At 45.0% G+C, this 20545-nt stretch overlaps 1 protein-coding gene and 1 pseudogene across 1 annotated transcript in view; one reads left to right on the top strand and one right to left on the bottom strand.

The window, feature by feature from the left end:
• The first annotated feature begins 1835 nt into the window (after window positions 1-1835).
• Window positions 1836-20545, top strand: part of CPA2 (carboxypeptidase A2) — a 27044-nt gene continuing 8334 nt past the window's right edge. Inside the window, exons 1-10 of the mRNA XM_006088355.2 lie at window positions 1836-1919; window positions 4281-4362; window positions 5015-5149; window positions 7442-7537; window positions 9255-9356; window positions 11404-11502; window positions 12837-12947; window positions 14091-14181; window positions 15669-15868; window positions 17968-18052. Coding sequence (XP_006088417.1) covers window positions 1855-1919; window positions 4281-4362; window positions 5015-5149; window positions 7442-7537; window positions 9255-9356; window positions 11404-11502; window positions 12837-12947; window positions 14091-14181; window positions 15669-15868; window positions 17968-18052 — 1066 coding nt within the window. The 5' untranslated portion in view covers window positions 1836-1854. The remainder of the gene's footprint in view (window positions 1920-4280; window positions 4363-5014; window positions 5150-7441; window positions 7538-9254; window positions 9357-11403; window positions 11503-12836; window positions 12948-14090; window positions 14182-15668; window positions 15869-17967; window positions 18053-20545) is intronic.
• LOC111825935 lies at window positions 17661-17765 on the bottom strand (annotated as a pseudogene).

Below are 20545 nucleotides of genomic sequence, written 5' to 3'. Positions count from 1 at the left end.
TATCATGTATCTTACACTTACAGGGTTGAGTGAAAATTCCTCTTTGAAGCCACAAGGTGACAACTGGATGAAGAACTGCTGAGAGGCTTCCAGGGAGGTGGCTCTTAGCCCCTGGAAAGCACCTCCCCACCCCCCCTCTCCTGTAACCCAGTCAGGCCCAATCACTCAACAGGCCCTTGTGATCCTTCCACTGAAATACCCCTTCGAGCCCATCTCATGCATCCCCTCTGCTACCATTAATCCAGAGGCATCATTTTAAGTCCTTGGCTCCCTGCTTAGAGTATCTCTGCCGGGCAACCCATCTTATAAGACTCCTGATTGTCAATACTGTCTTCATCATCAGGTACCTGCTCAGACATCTCCCAGGGCTCTACGCTTCCCCTCTCATCTGGTGTAAACTCCTCTGCTTGGACTGGGAGGCCCTCCGCCATGTAGCCCTACCTTCCCACCTGTCCAAGGTCAAAGCTGCCGGAGTGGGGCACGTTTTCTCCCTGATCCAACCGTGTGCCACATGTTTTCCCAGTTGTCCACTTGTTTCCCTACCACCACAAATCCAGGCCCTCCTCGGCAAATCCTACCCACTCTCAGACTCAGTTCAATCCCCGCCTTTTCCAAGAAGCTTTTACTGGTTCCCCAAGCACACTCACTTCAATTCATATGACTACTGTTTACTTGAGAAGTGCGGGTGATCTGAGGATAAATTATGGTCTCGGCCTCTCTGTTTCTATTTTCTCCAGATACCCAAGAGACTAAAAAACCCCCCACAAGTTTCAAACCAGAAACACCCTTTCCTTTTCAAGTAGGTACTTGAGAATTCTAACCCAAGGATTTAAAGTGCATGCAGATGAAGAATTTGACACACAGAGGACAGACGAATATTTCCTTGTGTCTGTTTATGGTTGATTCTTGCTAGGCTGAATATAATGTGAGTGAATGACTAAAATGCAATAAAGTATGAGTCCTAAAAGTAGCTATGTTATAGACAAGAAAATATCACCTTTGCTTTTTTTTTTAAAAAAAAAAATCTTTGTTTAAAAATCAAAATCTATGATACGATATAATTTTTTGTTTAAGGAAAGGCTCTAAAACACAGAAATTTGGAAAGATATAAAGCAAATGATTTTCTTTGGGTGGAGAAACTATTGGTGATTACGCAAAAACACTTCCGTTTTATGTAAACTTTCTTTTACAAGCAATTTCATTATCATAATCAGAAAGACATTTTCAGTTTGGGAAATGGTACAGAAACAAAGACATCAATTTGGTACAAATGCAGATGGATGACTTTAGAGACAGTTCAGAATTGAATATTAAAAGGCCTTCTGTTTTGTTTTAATATAGAGTGAGAACTAGACAGGGCCACATCTACAGGGAGACTCCGCAGATGTGGGCTCAGTGATTGCAGTGTTTAAGGGTAAACATTATAAAAACAAACAAATGAGCAAACTAATGGAATGTGATAGACAGGATGCCCAAATAATTGCTATAAATGCTGTGTCCTTTTTTTTTGTCAGAGACCCAGAATGGACTTTAACCTCTAGGTCTATTAATCTGGCTTCTGTCACTGAGTAGAGCTAGTGGCACTTTATGTTCAAAATCATAAATACGTAATTTGCCCTTGGTATGCTCTTTCCATTAAAGTTTGTTATCTCACCGTAGGAATGGAAAATGTACGAATGGCAGATATCACACAGGTGGGTCTACAACCTTGAGAATTTGACCTGCAGGTGGGAATTTTACCAGGTGGGAATTCACCTGAGCTCTTAGACTGCCGATAGGTCAGCCTCAGTCACGGTCCCTATAAATAACTTCAGGACCGACACTGCATTCTGGACTCTAGGAGAACCCTTGACAATGAGGTGGATCCTGTTGTTTGGTGCCCTTCTGGGGCATATCTACTGTCGAGAAACATTTGTGGGGTAAGTTATGCTTTCTGATACCTGTCTGAATTTTGCTTACTTGATGCACAGAGGCTTTCACTGGATTGTGGCAGAATCATGGATGTAGGTATTCAGCATTTTCAGAGGGTTCTCTTAGATTTGGAGAGGAGATAGTGGGATTAATAGGAGAGAGAGAGAGAGAGAGAGAGAGAGAGAGAGAGAGAGAGATGAATGACATTTAAATAAAACAACAAAACTGAAAACCAAATACATATACCTTATTTCTCTCTGTCCTTACTCATTTTCCCCTCTGATGATCAGGATGTAGAGGTGACAGGCATGACTGAAAATAAAGCTGTTTGGCCATTTATCTCAGTGCCACCTCAGTCAGTGATAGGTTATCCTCCCACCTCCTTCTCCCTACCTTCCTCGGTTTCATCCTCCATGTCAACCCTTGTCTTCCCCATCTGCAGATCTAGTGCCCAGGTAGTGGAACCTCATGAAGTGGGAAGACCAATCCAAATCTCATGGCGTTGTAAGATTCATCTTTGCTCCAAAATACTTTGGTTCCAAGATTCTATGAAAGGCTTTAGGCAGCATTTCTTCTTTTGTTTTGTTATTGTTGTTGTTTTTGTTCATCCACAACCAGAGGATATTTTTCCATTGATTTTTTTTTTTAGAGAGAGTGTAAGGCTAGGGGCGGGGGGGAGGGGGAGAGAAACATCGATGTGAAAGAGACACATCGATTGGTTGCCTCCCGCATGTGCCCTAATAAGGGCCAGGGATTGCCCTTGACGGGAATCGAATCCATGACTCTTCATTCTGCAGGCCAACGCTCTAACCACTGAGCCAAACGGCTAGGGCTAGCCAGCATTTCTTGAAGAGTATTCCAGGGAACTAACAAAGTGGACAAATAAATTTGGCCCTCAAAAGTGGGTGGTCAAATAAACTTGGAATCAGAGGGTTAAATAAACTATCGGATTTCTAGGTTCTTTTACTAAATTAGCATGCTCTGTAAATCTATGAGCGGGGATCTGGGTTGCGGCATCTACCCAATATTTGTGATCATGAAACTCTGCTTCACTTTTTTTTTTTTTAAGTGCTGAGTAACTCAAATGGCTACTATTCCTTAGCACGCACACCAGGAAATATTAGCTTAATGTATTACTTTTCCCAGTGCCTTTCCATTTTAAAGCAGGACTCCTGGGAATCTATGCATTCATCAAAAGCAGGGGTCCTCAAACTTTTTAAATAGGGGGCCAGTTCACTATCCCCCAGACCGTTGGAGGGCCGGACTATAGTTTAAAAAAAAACTATGAACAAATTCCTATGCACACTGCACATATCTTATTTTGAAGTAAAAAAACAAAACGGGAACAAATACAATATTTGTATTTGCATGTGGCCCGCGGGCCGTAGTTTGAGGACCCCTGATCAAAAGGAATGAGACTCAAATGAAAGAATTTTCAGACCATCTGTGGCAGGAGAGCCTCGAAGATCTCATTCTATCACCTATCTCCCACTCGAGTTCATTGGGAATTGCATGGTGCTTGGTTTCGGAAGGCCTACAACCTTATCCCTGTGTATGCTCTTTGTACCAATCCCTTCCCCACTGTACAAATGGGCAGGGTAATGACACTGCAAGTCAGCCTGCTTAGAGAAAGGGATTGAGGAGAAACATCTGTCACCAAGGGTGACAAAAATCCAGCTCTGCTACCCCATTTTTTTCTAAAGATAGGTGTTTGCTTGTTTTGCAACTTCTTTTTCCTGCCAAATTGTCCTTGATATCCTTTGGTCGCCATTATGTACATATGTGTTTGTGTGGAGAGAGAGGCACATCATGACTTTCCTGAGTCCCAGTTGTCCCTAGCCATGTCTCAAGTGTGGGCTACATAAATGGTGCTTGGAGATGGAACGCTGATACATTTCAATGAACCACAGCAAAAAAACCCAAACAAACCATACTAGGTCTACCCAGATATGAATTCAATTCCTCTTACAAGCACCAAACTAATTATTCTACTTTTTTCCCCACTTGTATCTGAAAAACAGGAACAGACAAGTTTTAAAAGCCAATTCTTTATGCGCAGCAGGTGCTATTTGAGAATAATCATTAGCTACAAGAAAGGTAACTTTAATGTCAAGCTTCCTGCTAGGAGTAGGTAAACCTCTTAATTATTATTTAGATAACATACCCTTGGGGGAAGTGAAGCCATTCTATCAACTGCTCATTCTGGGGATGTGGGTCAGTATACTGTTCATCAGTTTCTTGATTGTCAAAAAGATTATTAACTGCTGCATTAACCTCCTGGCATGTGGAGACTAACAGGAGCAGAACGCAACAGGAAACCGTGTCCAGGTTTTGCTTTTAAGGTCATGTCTGTGGTTAACATCCTTTAGTGATCAAGTTCTTGAGATCATACCAAGGAATGAAGAACAAATAAAAAATCTGATGGAACTGGAGGCTGAAGAACATCTTCAGGTATCTGTCCTAGAGGGGGTTTCTGTTTCCTAGAGACTACTCCACAGTTAGACACGATGGTTGAGATCTCTTACTTGGGGCTGCATCTAATCTTCTCTGAATGCGAACTCATGAAGCTGGGATGCAGAAAACCTGGGCTCTTGTCCCAGCTCTGTGACACTGGGCAAGCCACCCATGTTTCCTGTGTCTCATTTTCCCATTCCGTATAATGAGAACAAGCAAACCATTCTTCTATCTCACAGGTTTACTGTAAGGATGAAAAGAGAGATTGCAGTTACTTTGAAAAATTTTGAAAACCTTTAACGCACTATTTACCTCCTAAAATGATGCATAGTCTTAACATTCTGTTATAAAATGAATTAGATCCCTTAAATGTCAACTGTTAAAAAAAAACTGTCTTTTAGTTTTAAATAATGTTCCTTCTGCCCATTTTAATATCTAGCCATGGGAAGGGGGGAGGGTTATAACTCATAGGCGGATGCTTGGCTATTTAAAAACCCTTCTTGCAATATCACAGTGATTTTACAAGGATTCCAGTCTTGTGGGCTTGAGATAAAGTAGATATGAATTGATTTCTTGAAATCCATCAGTGCTGAGCTGTCCTTTTCCCTGGAATTCCCCACTCACTGCCTTGGTCTTTCATCCCTTTCAGCTTGATTTCTGGAAATTACCCACCATCCCAGGAGAGACAGCCCATGTCCGAGTTCCCTTTGTCAGTGTCCAGGCAGTCAAAATTTTCTTGGAGTCCCAGGACATTGCATATTCCATCATGATTGACGACGTTCAGGTAATTATCCCAGAGACCATGCTTCCAGAGGCTGGCTGATCACTTGAACTGAAGGACCATCCTCCTTTATCCTTGGGTACCTCTGCCAGCAAAGGGACCCGTGGTGCCTTCCTGCCGTCGGGGCCACCCCTGCAGAGTGGGAAGGGAGGCAGTGTCACTCTCTCTTCTACTTTTGTTTTTGTTTTTTATATATTTTATTGATTTTTTACAGAGAGGAAGGGAGAGAGATAGAGAGTTAGAAACATCGATGAGAGAGAAACATCGATCAGCTGCCTCCTGCACATCTCCTACTGGGGATGTGCCCGCAACCCAGGTACATGCCCTTGACCGGAATCGAACCTGGGACCATTCAGTCCGCAGGCCGACGCTCTATCCACTGAGCCAAACCGGTTTCGGCCTCTCTTCTACTTTTGACACAAATTGGGTATGGGAATTGTTAGGTTAGGTAGCTCAGGAGGCGGCGCAAGAAATAGAGAGTCCAGTGAATCAGAAAAGAAAGGAAAGGAAAGTTTATTCTGCGTCCCCGGGAGACCCACGTACCCCCAAAGACAGGGCACGTGGATTCACGCCAACATGGAGGGGGGCGCTTCTTTTATACTGCGGTTGGGTGAGGGGCGGGGACATGAGCTTAGGTATTCAGTTGAGGAGGCTTCAGCTGCAAGGGGGTCAGCCAGGTATTCAGGAATGAGTCAGCATCTGTGTGGGGGTATGTGGATTCAGGGAGAAGAAGCCGGTATCTGTGTCTGGCACGTTGATCTGTGAGAAATTCCAGGGGGAGTCCATTGTCTCATCACATGTCTGCATGTATCCGATCCTGGGCTCTCTCCGACCTAACAGGAATCAAAAACTTCAGGGAAAGGGCAAAAGAGAGTTTCTGGCATGAAATACAAAGGCAAACTGATGGATATTGGTCAAAGTAGGGAAAAGTAAGATGTTATTCGTCTAGTTTAAAAAAATATTTTTATTGATTTCAGAGAGGAAGGGAGAGAGAGAGAGAGAGGAAAGAGAGAGAGAGAGAAACATCAATGATGAGAGAGAATCATCTATCGGCTGCCTCCTGCATGCCCCACTCTGGGGATTGAGCCTGCAATTTCGGCATATGCCCTGACTGGAAATCTAACCGTGCACTCCTGGTTCATAGGTCGATGCTCAACCACTGAGCCAATCCAGCTGGGCCAGTTTTTATTTTATTATTTTTTTTCTTTTCCTTTTCTTTCATCTAGTTTTTAATTGGAGGGTAGGCCCTGTGAACCAAAGACGAAGCAGTCAACTCCATGGACTGTAACAGAACTCAGAGGGTAGTTTACTTTTGGGAAGATTGGGCCAGAGCAGACAGACGGATGGCCTCGCAGTTTTGTACTAATTATTCTTTGCTACCAGGCCTGTTACTGTACTTTATGTGTGTGTCCCTTTTAATAGTATAATTCGGGTACTAATGATTGACAGGACAAAGGGGCAAAGAATGTAGTAGCTCCAGGGGCCATGCCTCCTAATGGTTGGTGTTAGATCGGTGATTTTCAACCAGTGTGCAGCAGGACTTTTTAAAACATGCAATACCTGTGTATTTAGTCAGGGGCACTGACCTCTTTTCCCTTAGATTGTCAAATAAAACAATGAACAATGAACAGCCAACACAATAGCCGCCTAGTGTCAGTGAATCAAAATTATGCCTATTTTAGTCAGATCGGCAAAAAATATATCCTTTGGTGTGTCGCAGAATTTTAGTGATTAGTTTATGTGGGCCAGAATGTGAAAAAGGTTGAAACAGCTGTGAGAGATAATTGTTTATCATCGATACTGTTGCCAGTTTGATATTCATCTCGGTTGTCATGCCATTCAGATGTTTCTAACAAAAAAAAAATAATCATGGCTATATTTTAAGGAACTCAGGTAATCATCAATTAGAAAGCTTTGATATGCTTGCTAAGGACTGTGAAGTTGGTCAAAGGTCACAGCATGAAACTTAAAAAAAAAAGAAAAAAAGAAATGAAATCCGGGACCCAGAGATGGAGTTGGTTTTGTTCATATCTACATCTATTCTCCCTGGGTTCCCAGAGAGGTGGGATGAACTCTAAGACAACCACAGGACTGACGGTCATTCTATATGTGCAGCATCTGGCTGGCCAGGAGCCCCATGGATGCCCCGTCCGCTTTCAGGGCGCTACCAGAATAAGGGAGCCTAAAGGACAGGAAAAGCTTGGGACTGGGGACTGGAGTGTTACATTTCCTTTGCGCTTGTAGCTGCACATGCATTGCTGTAAAGTAAGCAGAGGTAAAACTGATTTGTCTTAGGTTCTGCTGGACCAAGAGGATGAAGAAATGTTATTCAACCAGAGAAGGGAACGGAATGGTAACTTCAACTTTGCAGCTTATCATACCTTGGAAGAGGTAGGTGTTTCCAAACGAACATCTGAGAGACGGGCCATTCTTTCCTCAGGTAACAAAACCAAGACGTCCGCTTGGTTGATTTAATGGAAATTATTCTATGTCCTAACTTTCCCAGGTTTCCCTAGAATTTCACAGCCAGTGGTAAGTGTCCCTTGCCTTAAGGCAGAGCCTGAAGCCCACCCTGCCCATCTCAGGCGCCACCCCATTATTTTTGAAGCATCCAGGAGTGTCTTAAGTGAGCAAACAGCCTCCACGCTCCTCCTCTCTGCTAGCGGCCCCTGGCTGATTTCTAGCCCGCGCTGCCTACCAAGCCATTTGGGAGCTGTGCTTCACGCTGTCACTGATGATAGAATCAGGGGACACCTTGACACCTCTGACTTCCAGCCGAGGCAGGGTCTCCCGAGCTGCCCACAGCTCCCTACCTCTCAGCGGCAGTCTCCGCTTCTTTCCCGAGTTTGCGGGAGTGAAGAGCGCTCCCGTCCCCCCCCCTCCCCTCACCCCCAGCCACACACTGACACCGGGCACCTGGACAGTGTTGTCTTGTCTCTGCGACAGAACTTTTCTCGGGTCTATTTGCACTGACTGATTGGGGGGTGAGGGATGGAGGGAAGGGGATGAGGAGATGGGGGTTGGGGCGGGCTTACGGGGAGAGGTGGGGGAGTAGGATAGACCCAGAGAGGAGGAATCTTGTAAGTACTGACTCCCCAAATCAGGAATTACAAATTGCAAAGAACTCTGAAAACAAAGCCCCCCCCCCCCCCGCAATTTATTTAGTAGCAAAACGTGACCTAAACTCATTTGGGGGCAAAATCTGACCCGAACTGACTTGCTACTCATTTGTGTCACTGCCAGGAATATCAGTGCATTTGAATATGGAGCGATGCCACGTGTATAATATACAATGCAGGCTTCCCACCTTCCTACAGCTCTCCGCCGCCACCACCAAAACCCCTTAATTTGCAAATGTGTGTGGCCCCTAAGGGTTTCAGATAAGGGATTATGGACCGATACAGGGAGGGAGAAGAGGGAGTGCCACTCTCCTCTGCGGGCCTCGCAGACTGGGGTCTGTCCTACGGGGCGCCAATGCTGGCCGCAGCTGGAGCAGCTGCTTTCCTGCTGCTCCTTCTGCAGACGCGCCCAGACCCGCCTCAGTCCCGGCCATGGACACAGCTTGGGCGCCCCAGCTGCACAGAATTTCAATCAGCTTCGCAAATAGGAGGCGAGGTCGCTGGCGACCAGCGCATCTGCGGCCTGACCGAGCCCTGCTGCGTTTCGTAATGCTCGCCTCGCCTCTAAAGCCACCTTTTTACTTCTTGGTGCCACAACCATTTGTGTTCCTCCGCGGGTACGGGGGAGCAGCCTTCCGCCTGGGGAAGCTGCACTCCAGGGCCCGGCGAGGCAAGCCGCAGGCAAGCCTGGAAAGGGCCATTTTGTTTTAAGCACAAAACAGAAAAAAAGCCGGCGCCGCAGCCGCAAAATGGCTCCCCGGCCCCAGCCCTGCAGATGCCCAGCGCCCCTCTCTCAGCCCGCCCCAGCCTCATAGATGCCCAGCGCCCCTCTCTCAGCTCGGATGCAAACGTCCCCATCCAGCGGCATCTGCCCGCTGCCCTGTCCACTTTGTCCTGGGGGAATGGGAATGGGGAGAGAGAAAAGCCGCTGATAGATGCATCAGATTATTCACTTGCAAACGGCTATTTATTCATCTTAAACATTTCAGATTTCCCAAGCAATGGATAACCTCGTGGCCGAGCACCCGGGACTAGTGAGCAAAGTGACCATTGGCCATTCTTTCGAAAAACGGCCCATGAACGTGCTCAAGGTACACAGATGCAGAGGGGGGGCCGGGCGGGGGGGTGTCTGCTCCCCAGGCTCGAACCCGCGGCTCCCAGGTGGCCGTCGTTCCCGCGCTGCCCGGGAGCCTCCCTCCGCCCCGCCTGCCCTCCAACCGGTCCTTGCCGGTTTTGAGTATCCACCTCCCCATTCCCGCCCACGCCTGTCCCCCCTTTCTTTTCCTTTTTCTCTGTCCTACGCAAACTGACGCAGGTCTGCAGGAGTGAATTAATGCTCTCATCTTGATAAATCCACTTGCAGGGGCCCGGAGGCCCAGGCGCCAATAGCAACCGAGGGAGGGGGCGGCGGTGCGGCCCCAGAGTCTGGAGAGGATGGGGGAGGTGGTCCGGGCCCCAGAGTCTGGAGAGGATGGGGGAGGTGCAGGACGCGGGGTGGGGAGAATAGGTGAGATAGTCTGTATTTAATCAAGCTAGCAGTTCTGTGCGGTGTTTCTCCCCCCTCCCTTTTTTTCTTTCCTCTCTCTCTCTCTTTTTTAAAGCCGAGAGATTAAAAAAAAAAAAAAAAAAAGGCGCCCAAGCCAGAGCTACATTTAAAAAGAAGAGTTCCCGCATTAAAAAAACAAACAAAAAAGGAGTTCCCGCTGTGTGCGAAAGGATGACAGGCAACCAAATCGCAAAGGCAAAGGTCCAGAAACAGGCATTTTTTAAAAGTATTCCAACCTGAAACCTCTAACAGACTTAGTGAGGAAATTTCAAGTTTTTTCACCTCGCCCTGAAAAAGAGTGAAAATTATTTCCCCAGATTTCCTAGAAAGAGTTTGTTGAGAGAGAGAGAGAGAGAGAGAGAGAGAGAATGAATGTCACAACTCAGTGCTAAATTTGGAAACGTTATGGCTGAGAACCAAGCGACTCGGGACAGATGGGTTTCACCAGACTGCTTTTCTCAAAGCAGGCCCGAGAGGAGTGGTTTGCCTACTTTATTGACACTGGACTAGGGCACATTTGCTAATATTCACTACCTTCTTTTAAAATTTTTCCTCTTGCCTGTTTCTCCTGCAGCTGGGTCAGGAAACCGCAGCCCCCGCACCCCCCTCCCTACTCCACCCCTCCCCCGGCTTTTCCTGGCTTCCCTTCTCCAGGGCGGTTCGTGGTTGAGAATGTGTGTGTGTTTTTTTTAACTACCCTGCTTTTTACATTTGAGTTCTTGGGAGGGAAAGGCAGGGAACACTTGAAAGAAAACTCTCAAAACCCGTGAAATATAATTTTTAGCAAGGATTTGCATTTCTCATTTACCGTATCTGCTATGTTTAGAGTGCTGCGCAGACATAGAAATTGATGGTGCAAAAATAATGTTTTCCTCCCCATTTGCTGATCCAGTTGGCAAAACCACTGCTCCCAATAAAACTGAGCCACTTAGATCATAAAATTTAAACTCTGGGACGCACCTCAGAGCCTGCCATCCTGTTTTTATGAGGGACTCAAAAGGTTATCATGAACATTTTTATTACAAAAATGATACAATCATTGCATAAAATTGGAAGAGAAACAAAAAAAAAAAAAAAGAAAAAAGGTGGGGGGGGAGAGAAAAACATCTCCATATTCCTAATTCCACAAGTATGGAATGATAGCTATTAAGATGCTCCATATCCTTCCATTTTTCTCTCCCTCTCCCTTTATCTCATATGTTTGTATGTGTACATATACACACATACACACGAACTGGCCTTTTTAGAAAATAAAAATGGCATCACACTATTTTGTAACCTTTTTTAAAAAAAATTTGCAATGTACAATGAACATATTTTCATGTCATTACATTATCTGCAATGATTTTTTACAAACACGAAAAAGGAAAAAGTCTTTGCTCTCCTCAGCCTGCACTGAGCTTACGTTAAAGGAAGGGGACCCAAAAAATCACATTAAGTGAGAAGAGTTAATTGATGCATCACTGTCTACACCTCCTCCTTCTCTCTCAATCACGTCAAATACAGGAAGAGGGACAGACAGGGCCCTGGGTAAAAGACAGGGGCCCGGGGCTGCAGCGCGGGAGCGTTCCCCTTTCCCGCTTCTCTTGCAGTTCAGTACCGGAGGAGACAAGCCGGCCATCTGGCTGGACGCCGGGATCCATGCTCGAGAGTGGGTAACACAAGCTACTGCTCTGTGGACAGCAAATAAGGTGATTCTGCCTAACGTTCTTCCATTATTTTGTTGTTGTTTTTTCTGGGATCAGGACCCACTTAACCACACAACAATCCCCGTGGTCCTAACGGCTGAAGCTCTCAGCCCAGCTGCTTCTCTTGTCATGCAGGCAGGAATCAGAGCCATTCAACCTCTTTTGGTATTGCCCCAGCCAGGACCCTGGCACTCTTCCTGGGCCACTGTGTGCCTGCTAAAAGAAAAGCGAGCTAGAAGAGATGGAGAGGGTGGAAAAGAAGGGCCCTGGGGAGTCAGATTTCAGCCGAAGAACAGACAAGAGAAAAATTGCTTTGCTGCCTCGAATTCTCAGGGCTGAGGCACGATGTGCTAGAAAGCTAGGAAATCACGAAGGGGGCTCAGATGGGAAATACAAACAGGTGCTGGAAGAGTTTACTTTGACCTACAGATCCAAAGTGGAATTCGTGAAGGGTTTTTGGTGGCTCTGAAAATTTTCCAAATCTGATTTTGAAGTCAGGGTGTAGCAATACCTCTCCTTCCACAGGTTCATTGGCATTAGAGTCAGGACACCAGGCTGGGTGTGACCTCGTCTGGTATTTCCTAAGTAATTCAAAAGTGACACGCTATAAATCAGAATGTTAATTCATGAGCAAAGGAAATCAATCCACATCAGATCATTCAAGCATGTGCAACCACGTGCATACTGACTGATACATTTTTCCCTTCAATTAAAATGCGGTTACCTTTAGGGTATTATGAAATGGATATTTAACAGTTGAATAATAATGCTTTAGGATGGCTGAGCACAGGAAATGAGTAAATTTTAATCCAGCAGAAACTTCAACTCTACTGCAATTGATTGCAAGTAGAAATTTAATTCCCCAAATGGAATTTAACTGCCTCTCGGTATCTTTAGAAAAGTCTCCGCATATTTAAGTTATCTGATGTTGGTTGAGCGTTCTTTTGGAAAGCTACCCTGTGTGGTGATTAAGGTAAACTGCAAACATTTCTTTGATTCATAGATCCCTATAAGCCACATACACCATTGCCTACCATTGCAAAATGCCTCACCAGAATTAATAGGAAGGATTCTACTGCTTTTTAGAGAAAATGGATAAGTAATATCTGATTTTTATTTAATATAAATACTTCTGGCCAGAAATAAAAGTGTAGACGCTGGCATATGAAACACATTAACACTGCAGGAAATTGGATGAAGTCCTGTGAGACTTTTCATTGACCAGCAGTGATATCTAGTTCATGTGTGGAAAAAACACATTGCCTTAATATTCTATCCTGTATCCCCCGGTGAAAGGGAAGGGTGAGCTTGACATATATGTTGTTGCCTCTGCTCAGATTGCCTCTGATTATGGAAATGATCCATCCATCACTTCCATTTTGGACACCATGGATATCTTCCTGCTGCCGGTCACAAACCCCGATGGATATGTGTTCTCTCAAACCAAAGTAAGCTTGGACTTTTTCTCTTCTCAAAACAAGAACCTGAGGAGAGGTGTAGGGACTTTGAAAACAAAATAAAAGTCATCTTTCTGCCCTTGACTCACTGTAAACAGAATGCCTAATCTCTCCGTAGTGGCCCTGCATTGAGGCAAGCAGTGGAATTTATAATCACTTCTTATTACAGCCCACGGTGGCTTCACATATTGCCTCCGTCAGTGCCTCATTTCAGCTGTTAGGCTGGGCTATTAGAGCTCATTGTTCACTGTGAGTCACCTAGGAGATTTGTTCCAATTATCTCTGTGTTTTTGTGGCAGGATTGATAGAAAAGTGGAGGCGGATGTTACCTGCTGACAATTAGATTTGTGGTAGGATTTAGGTAGGCAGTACAATACATCTCACATTTTACTTAAAATCTGTAGAAGGAATCTCTGGAGTATTACTAAAAGGAGTTCTGTCGTTCGTTCTCTTTTCCCCCCCTGTAAAAATCTCATTACAAAACGCCATTGTGGCAACCGTGACCCCACGTATGTTCAAAATGAGTGAGAGCTTCAAATTTATTTTTGGAGAGATCTGACTATGATAGCATTTTTCAACGAGGTTTCAAAAGGAACTCGTACAAATACGAGTACTCATCTTATGAGATACCCTATGAATAAAAGTTCCACAGAGAAGTTTGGGAACTATCACCCACTATATCCCTTTCTTGGAGTTTCGTAAAAAAAATAAAAAAAAAAAAAATTAGAGCATTAAAAAACCCTTAGAAGTTCTAAAGTAAATCAACCAATTTAGTTCTGTATTTTCCCAAACGATTCTGTCATGGAACCCTTGCTTTCTCCCCACTTTTTTGTGTGTTCTGTTTTGTTGTTAACATTGAATAGAACTGCTGTTCTAGGGAACATGGTTTGGCGGTCGGTATTCATTTGAGGAGATGGGGGACTGTCTGCTTCTCTCTGTGAGAAACGGACTGAAATTCCGCAGCAGAACTCCGTGGGAGGACTATCCACACCACTGTGCCAGGGGAATTCGCCATCTCACAGGGGCCTTCGGGAGGGATGGAGGGAAATGAACGGAATTCTAAAGAGACCGGCTCATCAGGCTGAATGACCGTATCCCACCCCCTTCCTTTTCTCTTTTGGTTGGATTTTAAAGAATCGTATGTGGCGAAAGACCCGGTCCAAAGTGTCTGGAAGCCGCTGTGTTGGTGTTGATCCTAACCGGAACTGGGACGCAGGTTTTGGAGGTGAGCGCGGGGACGTGCCTCCAGGAATGGTCCGACTTTGTCTGGCCAACTAGCCGTTCTGCATGGCTCTGCAGGACTGTCAGCCCGCTAAGCCCATTCAGGATTCAAGCCATTTAAAAACCAATTTGGAAAACACTTAACTAAATTCCCTTCGCAGGCTCGCCGTGCTGTCACAGCGCTCTGAGCAGCGTTTAATATATTTTGTCTCACATCTTGGTTTTCCCACAAGCTGAAGCCCGGCTCAGCGGCTGAGCTCTCCGAGTAGGACGCTGCGCAATGGCGGGAGGCCTCCGGAAGCCCCGAACCAACCACTAGAGGGGGTTAGGATCTATAGGGAGAGAAGCATTACATCACCCATGGATGCTTCGAGAAAGAAAACTAAAGTCCAAATAAGACTAAGAAACTGATTTTCAAAATAGATTCAAACGAGAAAATATTAGCGTGCTGCTCTGGCGTTGTTGACTTGCAGCTCTAATTGTTCGGAGTTCAGTGGCAGTCTGGTTGGCTGCTCCTTTATGCTTTCAGGCGTCAGTTAAAACTCCTTATATTTTATCACAGAATTGAAATTTGTCTTTTTCCTTATTAGGTATGATAACAGTGAGGTGAGACACTCTCTCTTTCACTGCAGTTTTCCTAACACCTAGCGCAGTGTCTGGAACATAGAAGGCAATCATGGAATATTTGTAAGACAAATAAATGAGTGGGATTCATTGAACCAAAAGAAAACATACTAGGGGATTGCGATAGGATACGGATGAGTGGCAACTTCTTCATTCACCGATTTTACAATAGTGTGTGTTTGTGTGTGTGTGTGTGTGTGTGTGTGTGTTTTAGTGTAGGGGGAAAAAATCAAAGTACCAGATCCAAAATAATGTTGTTTTTGCAAAAGAATCCTAAGGTAAGGGTGACAGGCTATATTTACCTTTGTCCATATCACTTAGAGACCCTGGGGAGTCCATCCCATCAGTTTCTCTAGCAGTCACAGCCCTGGCCAGGCCACAGTGGACCCACTTCAGTGGTCATGAGTTACTCTACTTGCTGAGAAAATCAAAGCCAAAGGTGTCCTTGTTGTCAGACGTAGTTGTGCTTTCCTCACCGTAGAAAAGATGTCAGAGGTTCTTTGCATTTGTGGCTTTGTGACTTAGAAGTACAGAGGCATAGAATCTTCTACTCTTGGACTCGAAGAATTGGAAGGGATCCCAGAAAATGAACTTGCTCAACTCCTACCCAGTGCAGGAATTCCATCTATAATATTAAATCTAGCTTTTCTTCCAACAACTCCCACAGAGAGGAGACGGTCTAATTTGATAGCTCTTTTTGTCATATAGAACCATATTTTAAAGAAGAAAGCTATGTGCAGAATCACTTGCTTCCTGACTAACATTCTTGCTCTGATTTCCAGGGGAGGGACTTAGTGATGCGTGGCAACTGCCTTCGTACAGTGTCTCCGTTAAGCTCACTGTTCTCTCTTGGGTTTCTTACATCAGGACCTGGAGCCAGCAAGAGTCCTTGCTCTGATTCATACCATGGACCCAGTGCCAACTCTGAAGTTGAGGTGAAATCCATAGTGGACTTCATCAAGAGTCATGGAAAAGTCAAGGCCTTCATTACCCTCCACAGCTATTCCCAGCTGCTGATGTTCCCCTATGGGTATAAATGTACCAAGTTAGACGACTTTGATGAGCTGGTGAGTTTCTGAAACGTCATTTTAGCCCAACCACAAATATCCATTGTGTGGACAAGTAAGTTTCAGTCATAAAGTTAGGTACTGAGATGGGAGTGCACTAGGGATAGGTGATAAAGATGAATGAGACATAATATGTCCAACCACTGAGAAGATTGTGATGTGGACTTTCCTAAATTAAGTTTCCTTTGGAAATAGAATTCATGAAATTATTATGGCCTTAATCTTGATGAGCAGGACCCTGATTTGAACATAAGCTCCCAGGATGTGCTTCCTGTTGCTTAGAAAATAACCACTTGGACCTAGAATCAGAGATGCTCTATGCTCTCTTCCAGCTCCTTGCCTGATACCTTCCTGGCGCCTTCAGCTCCATGATCTGCCATTATGGTGCACTCTAATGTATAATATTGGGCATTAAACACTCACTTCCCTAACTTGATATCTTCCATCATCTTTTCTGTTTGAGGAATAGGTAAACTGGTGGCAGCCTTATATCAGATGGTGACATCTCAGAGGGCTGCTTACAAATGAGCAAGAACTATCCTCAGCTGAAGAGAATGTGCAAATATTTCCAATTTGGCTTTTAGGCTTGAATTTTGAAACCCATATACTAGAGATCAGCCTTGAGATGTGACCTTTTGGTGGATTTATTTCCAAATAGATTCTTGTCAATAGCTCCTGGCAGAAATGACATAGATTATTCAAATTCAGGTGTAGCTTTCATCTCAGTTGGATTTCAGCGCCGTAGGGCAGGTTTCAGGGTTTTGATGGTGTATCTATCGCTCAGGGTTGAACTGGGGGAAAAAGAATGTCAGGATTGAAAAGAACCTAAAAGGTATTTTTAGTAGATCTAGATCACCTTAAATGATCCAAACCTGGTGCTCACATCTCTGCCAGATGGGTTCCTGGCTTCAAGGAGCCTATTCCATTTTGGGGCACATTTGATTGTTTGCATTTTTCCTAATAGAGAGCCAGACCACCTCCTTATGGTTTTCACCTGCCAGCCCTGATTTATCGTCTGGCTCCATGGAACAAGTTTATTTCTCTTTGAGAGGCAAATCCATTAATTACTTGAAGACCAGTAACCCGTTTCTCCTAGGTTTTTCCTTATCTCTGCTAAATACCCCCAGTTCTTTCAAGCACTCATAATAGGATCCCAAGTTTCCATACCATTCAGGTTGCTATTTTCCAAACACGCTTGGTTTTTTTCTGTGTTCTTCAAGAGTAGCTCCCAGAAGTGAATGCAAAACTTGTGCGGTGGGTTAAGCAGCACAGCAGAGCGTGACCATAACTGCCCTCATCCAGGCTGCGCACTTCTGCTTCTGCAGCCGAGGGTCAGTTAATTGGCAGTAGCACCGTACGGTTGACTCATGTTGGGCTTATTGACAACTGAAACCCCCAGGCTCTCTGAGGATTCTGCCGAGCCAGGTTTCCCCCATCTGGTAATTGTACAGTTGTTTTCCTGGACCCAAGTTTCAGACCTTACATTTATCCCTAGCAAGGATAGTAAAGCCTCAATCAGTCAAAATTGGAACCCTCAAATAATGGAAAATATTTTGCTGAGCTCTACTTCTTGGAAAAAGAGACAATCATGGGGAAATAAGCCAATGTAAGGATCCGGGTGGGGAAAAAAAATCAACTTTCTGGGTACATCCTGGGGTCAGTACACATTCTGTTGAGCCCCTTCCTCCCACCCTATTTCCATCCACAGCCCTGAACAAGAAGAGCTTGTGGCAAAGTAATAACCCTGGTCATTATTAATGTAAGCGTCTGGATGATCAAATAAACGGGGGGAAGGGGGTCTTCATTTTGTATTTTTTTAAAATAGAGGATGTATCAGCTATTAAACTGATAGGAACATAGACTACACTTGATCTGAGCCAAAAGGCCGAGAAGCGATCACGTAGTAGTTTAAAAGCCAACAAAAGTGAGCTGTGCTTACTTCTCATCGAAAATGGTTGAAACAAAAAGGGTGTTGTGCTTAATCCTCAATTAACCAGAGAGTCCAGTTAACTGTCCCGTTCTACATTCTGCTTTTGGGCATCTGTTCTTCCCAGAGACACGTGTTATCCATTCATCTTTCCTTGCTTCTCTCACTGTAGGAGGAAGTGGCCCAAAAGGCTACCCAATCGCTGCAAAAGCTGCACGGCACCAAGTACAAAGTGGGACCTATCTGCTCAGTCATCTGTAAGTATCTAATGTGTTTTTACAAATGATCCACTAAGATAGCAGGCACCATGTGATTTTGGGCCAAAGCCTTTAAATGCCCTGATGTGAAATTCATACGCCTTCATGCATGAAACCCAGCCTTATCCAGTTTCCCTCAGCAAGGCTAGGTCTCCTCCATGAGATATTTACTATGTGATATTTAGAACAAAGAACTTTCTAAATACTGGAGTTGTGTGCTCTCTGTTCTGCTTGTACTGATCCTTACACCTCACTCTCATCCTTTGGAATCTGTGCCTGAAAAATGGGTCTTTATTGAGACCTGGTCCTAAGTCATCACTTTTATTTATTTATTTTTTTAAATTAAAAAAAAAATATATTTTATTGATTTTTCACAGAGAGGAAGGGAGAGGGATAAAGAGTTAGAAACATCGATGAGAGAGAAACATCGATCAGCTGCCTCCTGCACACCTCCTATTGGGGATGTGCCCACAACCAAGGTACATGCCCTTGGCCGGAATCGAACCTGGGACCTTTCAGTCCACAGGCCGACGCTCTATCCACTGAGCCAAACCGGTTAGGGCTACTTTTATTAATTGTACCTTTCTTGGCCAGACTTCCTAAACTCTCTCTCCCAAAGTGGATTGGGATAAAAACAAGAAATAACTGCATTGCTATGGGAAATCCCAATGCACTCTCATGCAGATTCTGGGTCCCCCAAAGGCATCCCTCCAGTTTCTTATGGACACAGCCAGAAACTCAGGGCCTGACGGTTGAATGGCCAGGAGTTCCTTAGTGCTCCTATGTCCATGATCCTTTGGAAACAAATGCCTCTATAAGTACCCACTCTGTTCACCCTTTTATTAAGCATCTACTAAGTGCTAATCATTATGCCAAGTACTGGAGACATAATGAACCCATAGAGAACTCACTGTTTAATATGGAAGATAAAGAGGAAGTCAATAAACTTTGGTATGATATGTGAAATAGAAGGCTATAAATGCTGCAGAAGTATTAGAAAGTTGGAGGGATTTGACAGTGGAAGAGTAAGGAAAGGCTTCATACAGGAAGAAAGCAGGGTTTTGTTTTGTTTTTTAAAAAATATATATTTATTGATTACAGAGAGCAAGGGAGAGGGAGAGAGAGATAGAAACGTCAATGATGAGAGAGAATCATTGATCAGCTGCCTTCTGCACACCCCTCACTGGGGATCGAGCCGGCAACCTGGGCATGTGCTTTGACCGGGAATCAAACCGTGACCTCCTGGTTCATAGGTCGACGCTTAACCACTGAGCCACACCGGCTGGGCAAGAAGGCAGGGTTTTGAAGACTGATCACCAGAGACCTAGCGAAGGGGAAAAGGAGGGGGGCATTCTGGCTCCTTCACAGCACATGCCAAGGCACAGAAGGATGAAACTTTATGATGGGCTCTGTGAACTACAAGGTTTGGGGCTGCAGGAATGAAAGTGTAAGAAGGGGAGTGGGGAGTTCAGGGTTTTGTGTACCATGTTAAGGAGTTCGGGTTTTAACCTAAAGGATTCTGGAAGCCCTGGAGAGTTTTCAGCAGGTCAGTGTGTCGAGGCATTGTGTTTTAATTTAGGTAAAACAGATTAGCTTCAGCATGGAGGATGAAGTAATAATGGACTGGAAGTAGGAACATCCCACAGGAAGAGTAGGAAGAGTCTGGGGGAGAGATGGTGGCCCAACTGTTGTGGGCTGAAAGAGCGCCAGGTGTCTGACCGGTGGAGTCAGACCACATCTGGGTTTAGTAACCTAGGTACTTGGGTTTTGGCTAGGAAGGAATTCAGAGCCAGGACTCAGACTGTAAGAGAACATTTATTGGGTAAATCACAGAGGTAGAAGAAGTAATTCCTAGAAGATGGGCTTAGGAAACAAGTTATGAAGGTAAAGGAAGGGCTTGGAGCTTGGGAGTGAGGAAGCTAATGGTAACGTGCCTGGGACAGGGTGAGGGGGGAGGGAGGGAGGGAGGGGAAGAGATGGGGCAGGGAAAGGGAAATGGAAAGGGAGAGGCATGGGTGTGCTATGGAAAGGGAGAGTGCTCTGGGTCCTCAGTCCTAAGGGTTTAAGGGTGGAGACTAGGGGAGGTCCCAGGGGAAGATCTCAATAGCATAGTCAGCAGTTTTCCAGGTGTGTCCTTTCAGGGTTGTGATCTCCGCTGACTGATTGGCAGGCACAGGGCAGGGGGTCATTATTCAGTGCAGCTGGTCCTGACATCAGCGGTGGTTGGTTTGCTTGCTTATCTGGGCCTGGAGCTGAAATATAACTTAGGCCTAGATGTTATCTCTAGAGAGGTCAGGGGGTCCAAACAGCAAGACCAGACCAGCGATGTGGTAGCGGAGGGAAAGTCACCCTGGGGGCGAGGTCTCACCCTAGAATTGATTGTCTGTTGTGAAGCACCGGGGGCTTGCCACATGGATGACCTTCTGTACCTGCCCATCGTCCTTGCTCGGCGAGTCTAACTGGCCCCCCCACAATCAGATCCATGAGGACGGA

The sequence above is a fragment of the Myotis lucifugus genome, unplaced genomic scaffold (genome assembly GCF_000147115.1).
Source record: "Myotis lucifugus unplaced genomic scaffold, Myoluc2.0 scaffold_46, whole genome shotgun sequence".
NCBI classification, from domain to species: Eukaryota; Metazoa; Chordata; class Mammalia; order Chiroptera; family Vespertilionidae; genus Myotis; species Myotis lucifugus.
Note: the sequence above shows the minus strand (reverse complement) of the source record. Positions and strands in the feature narration are given on the sequence as shown.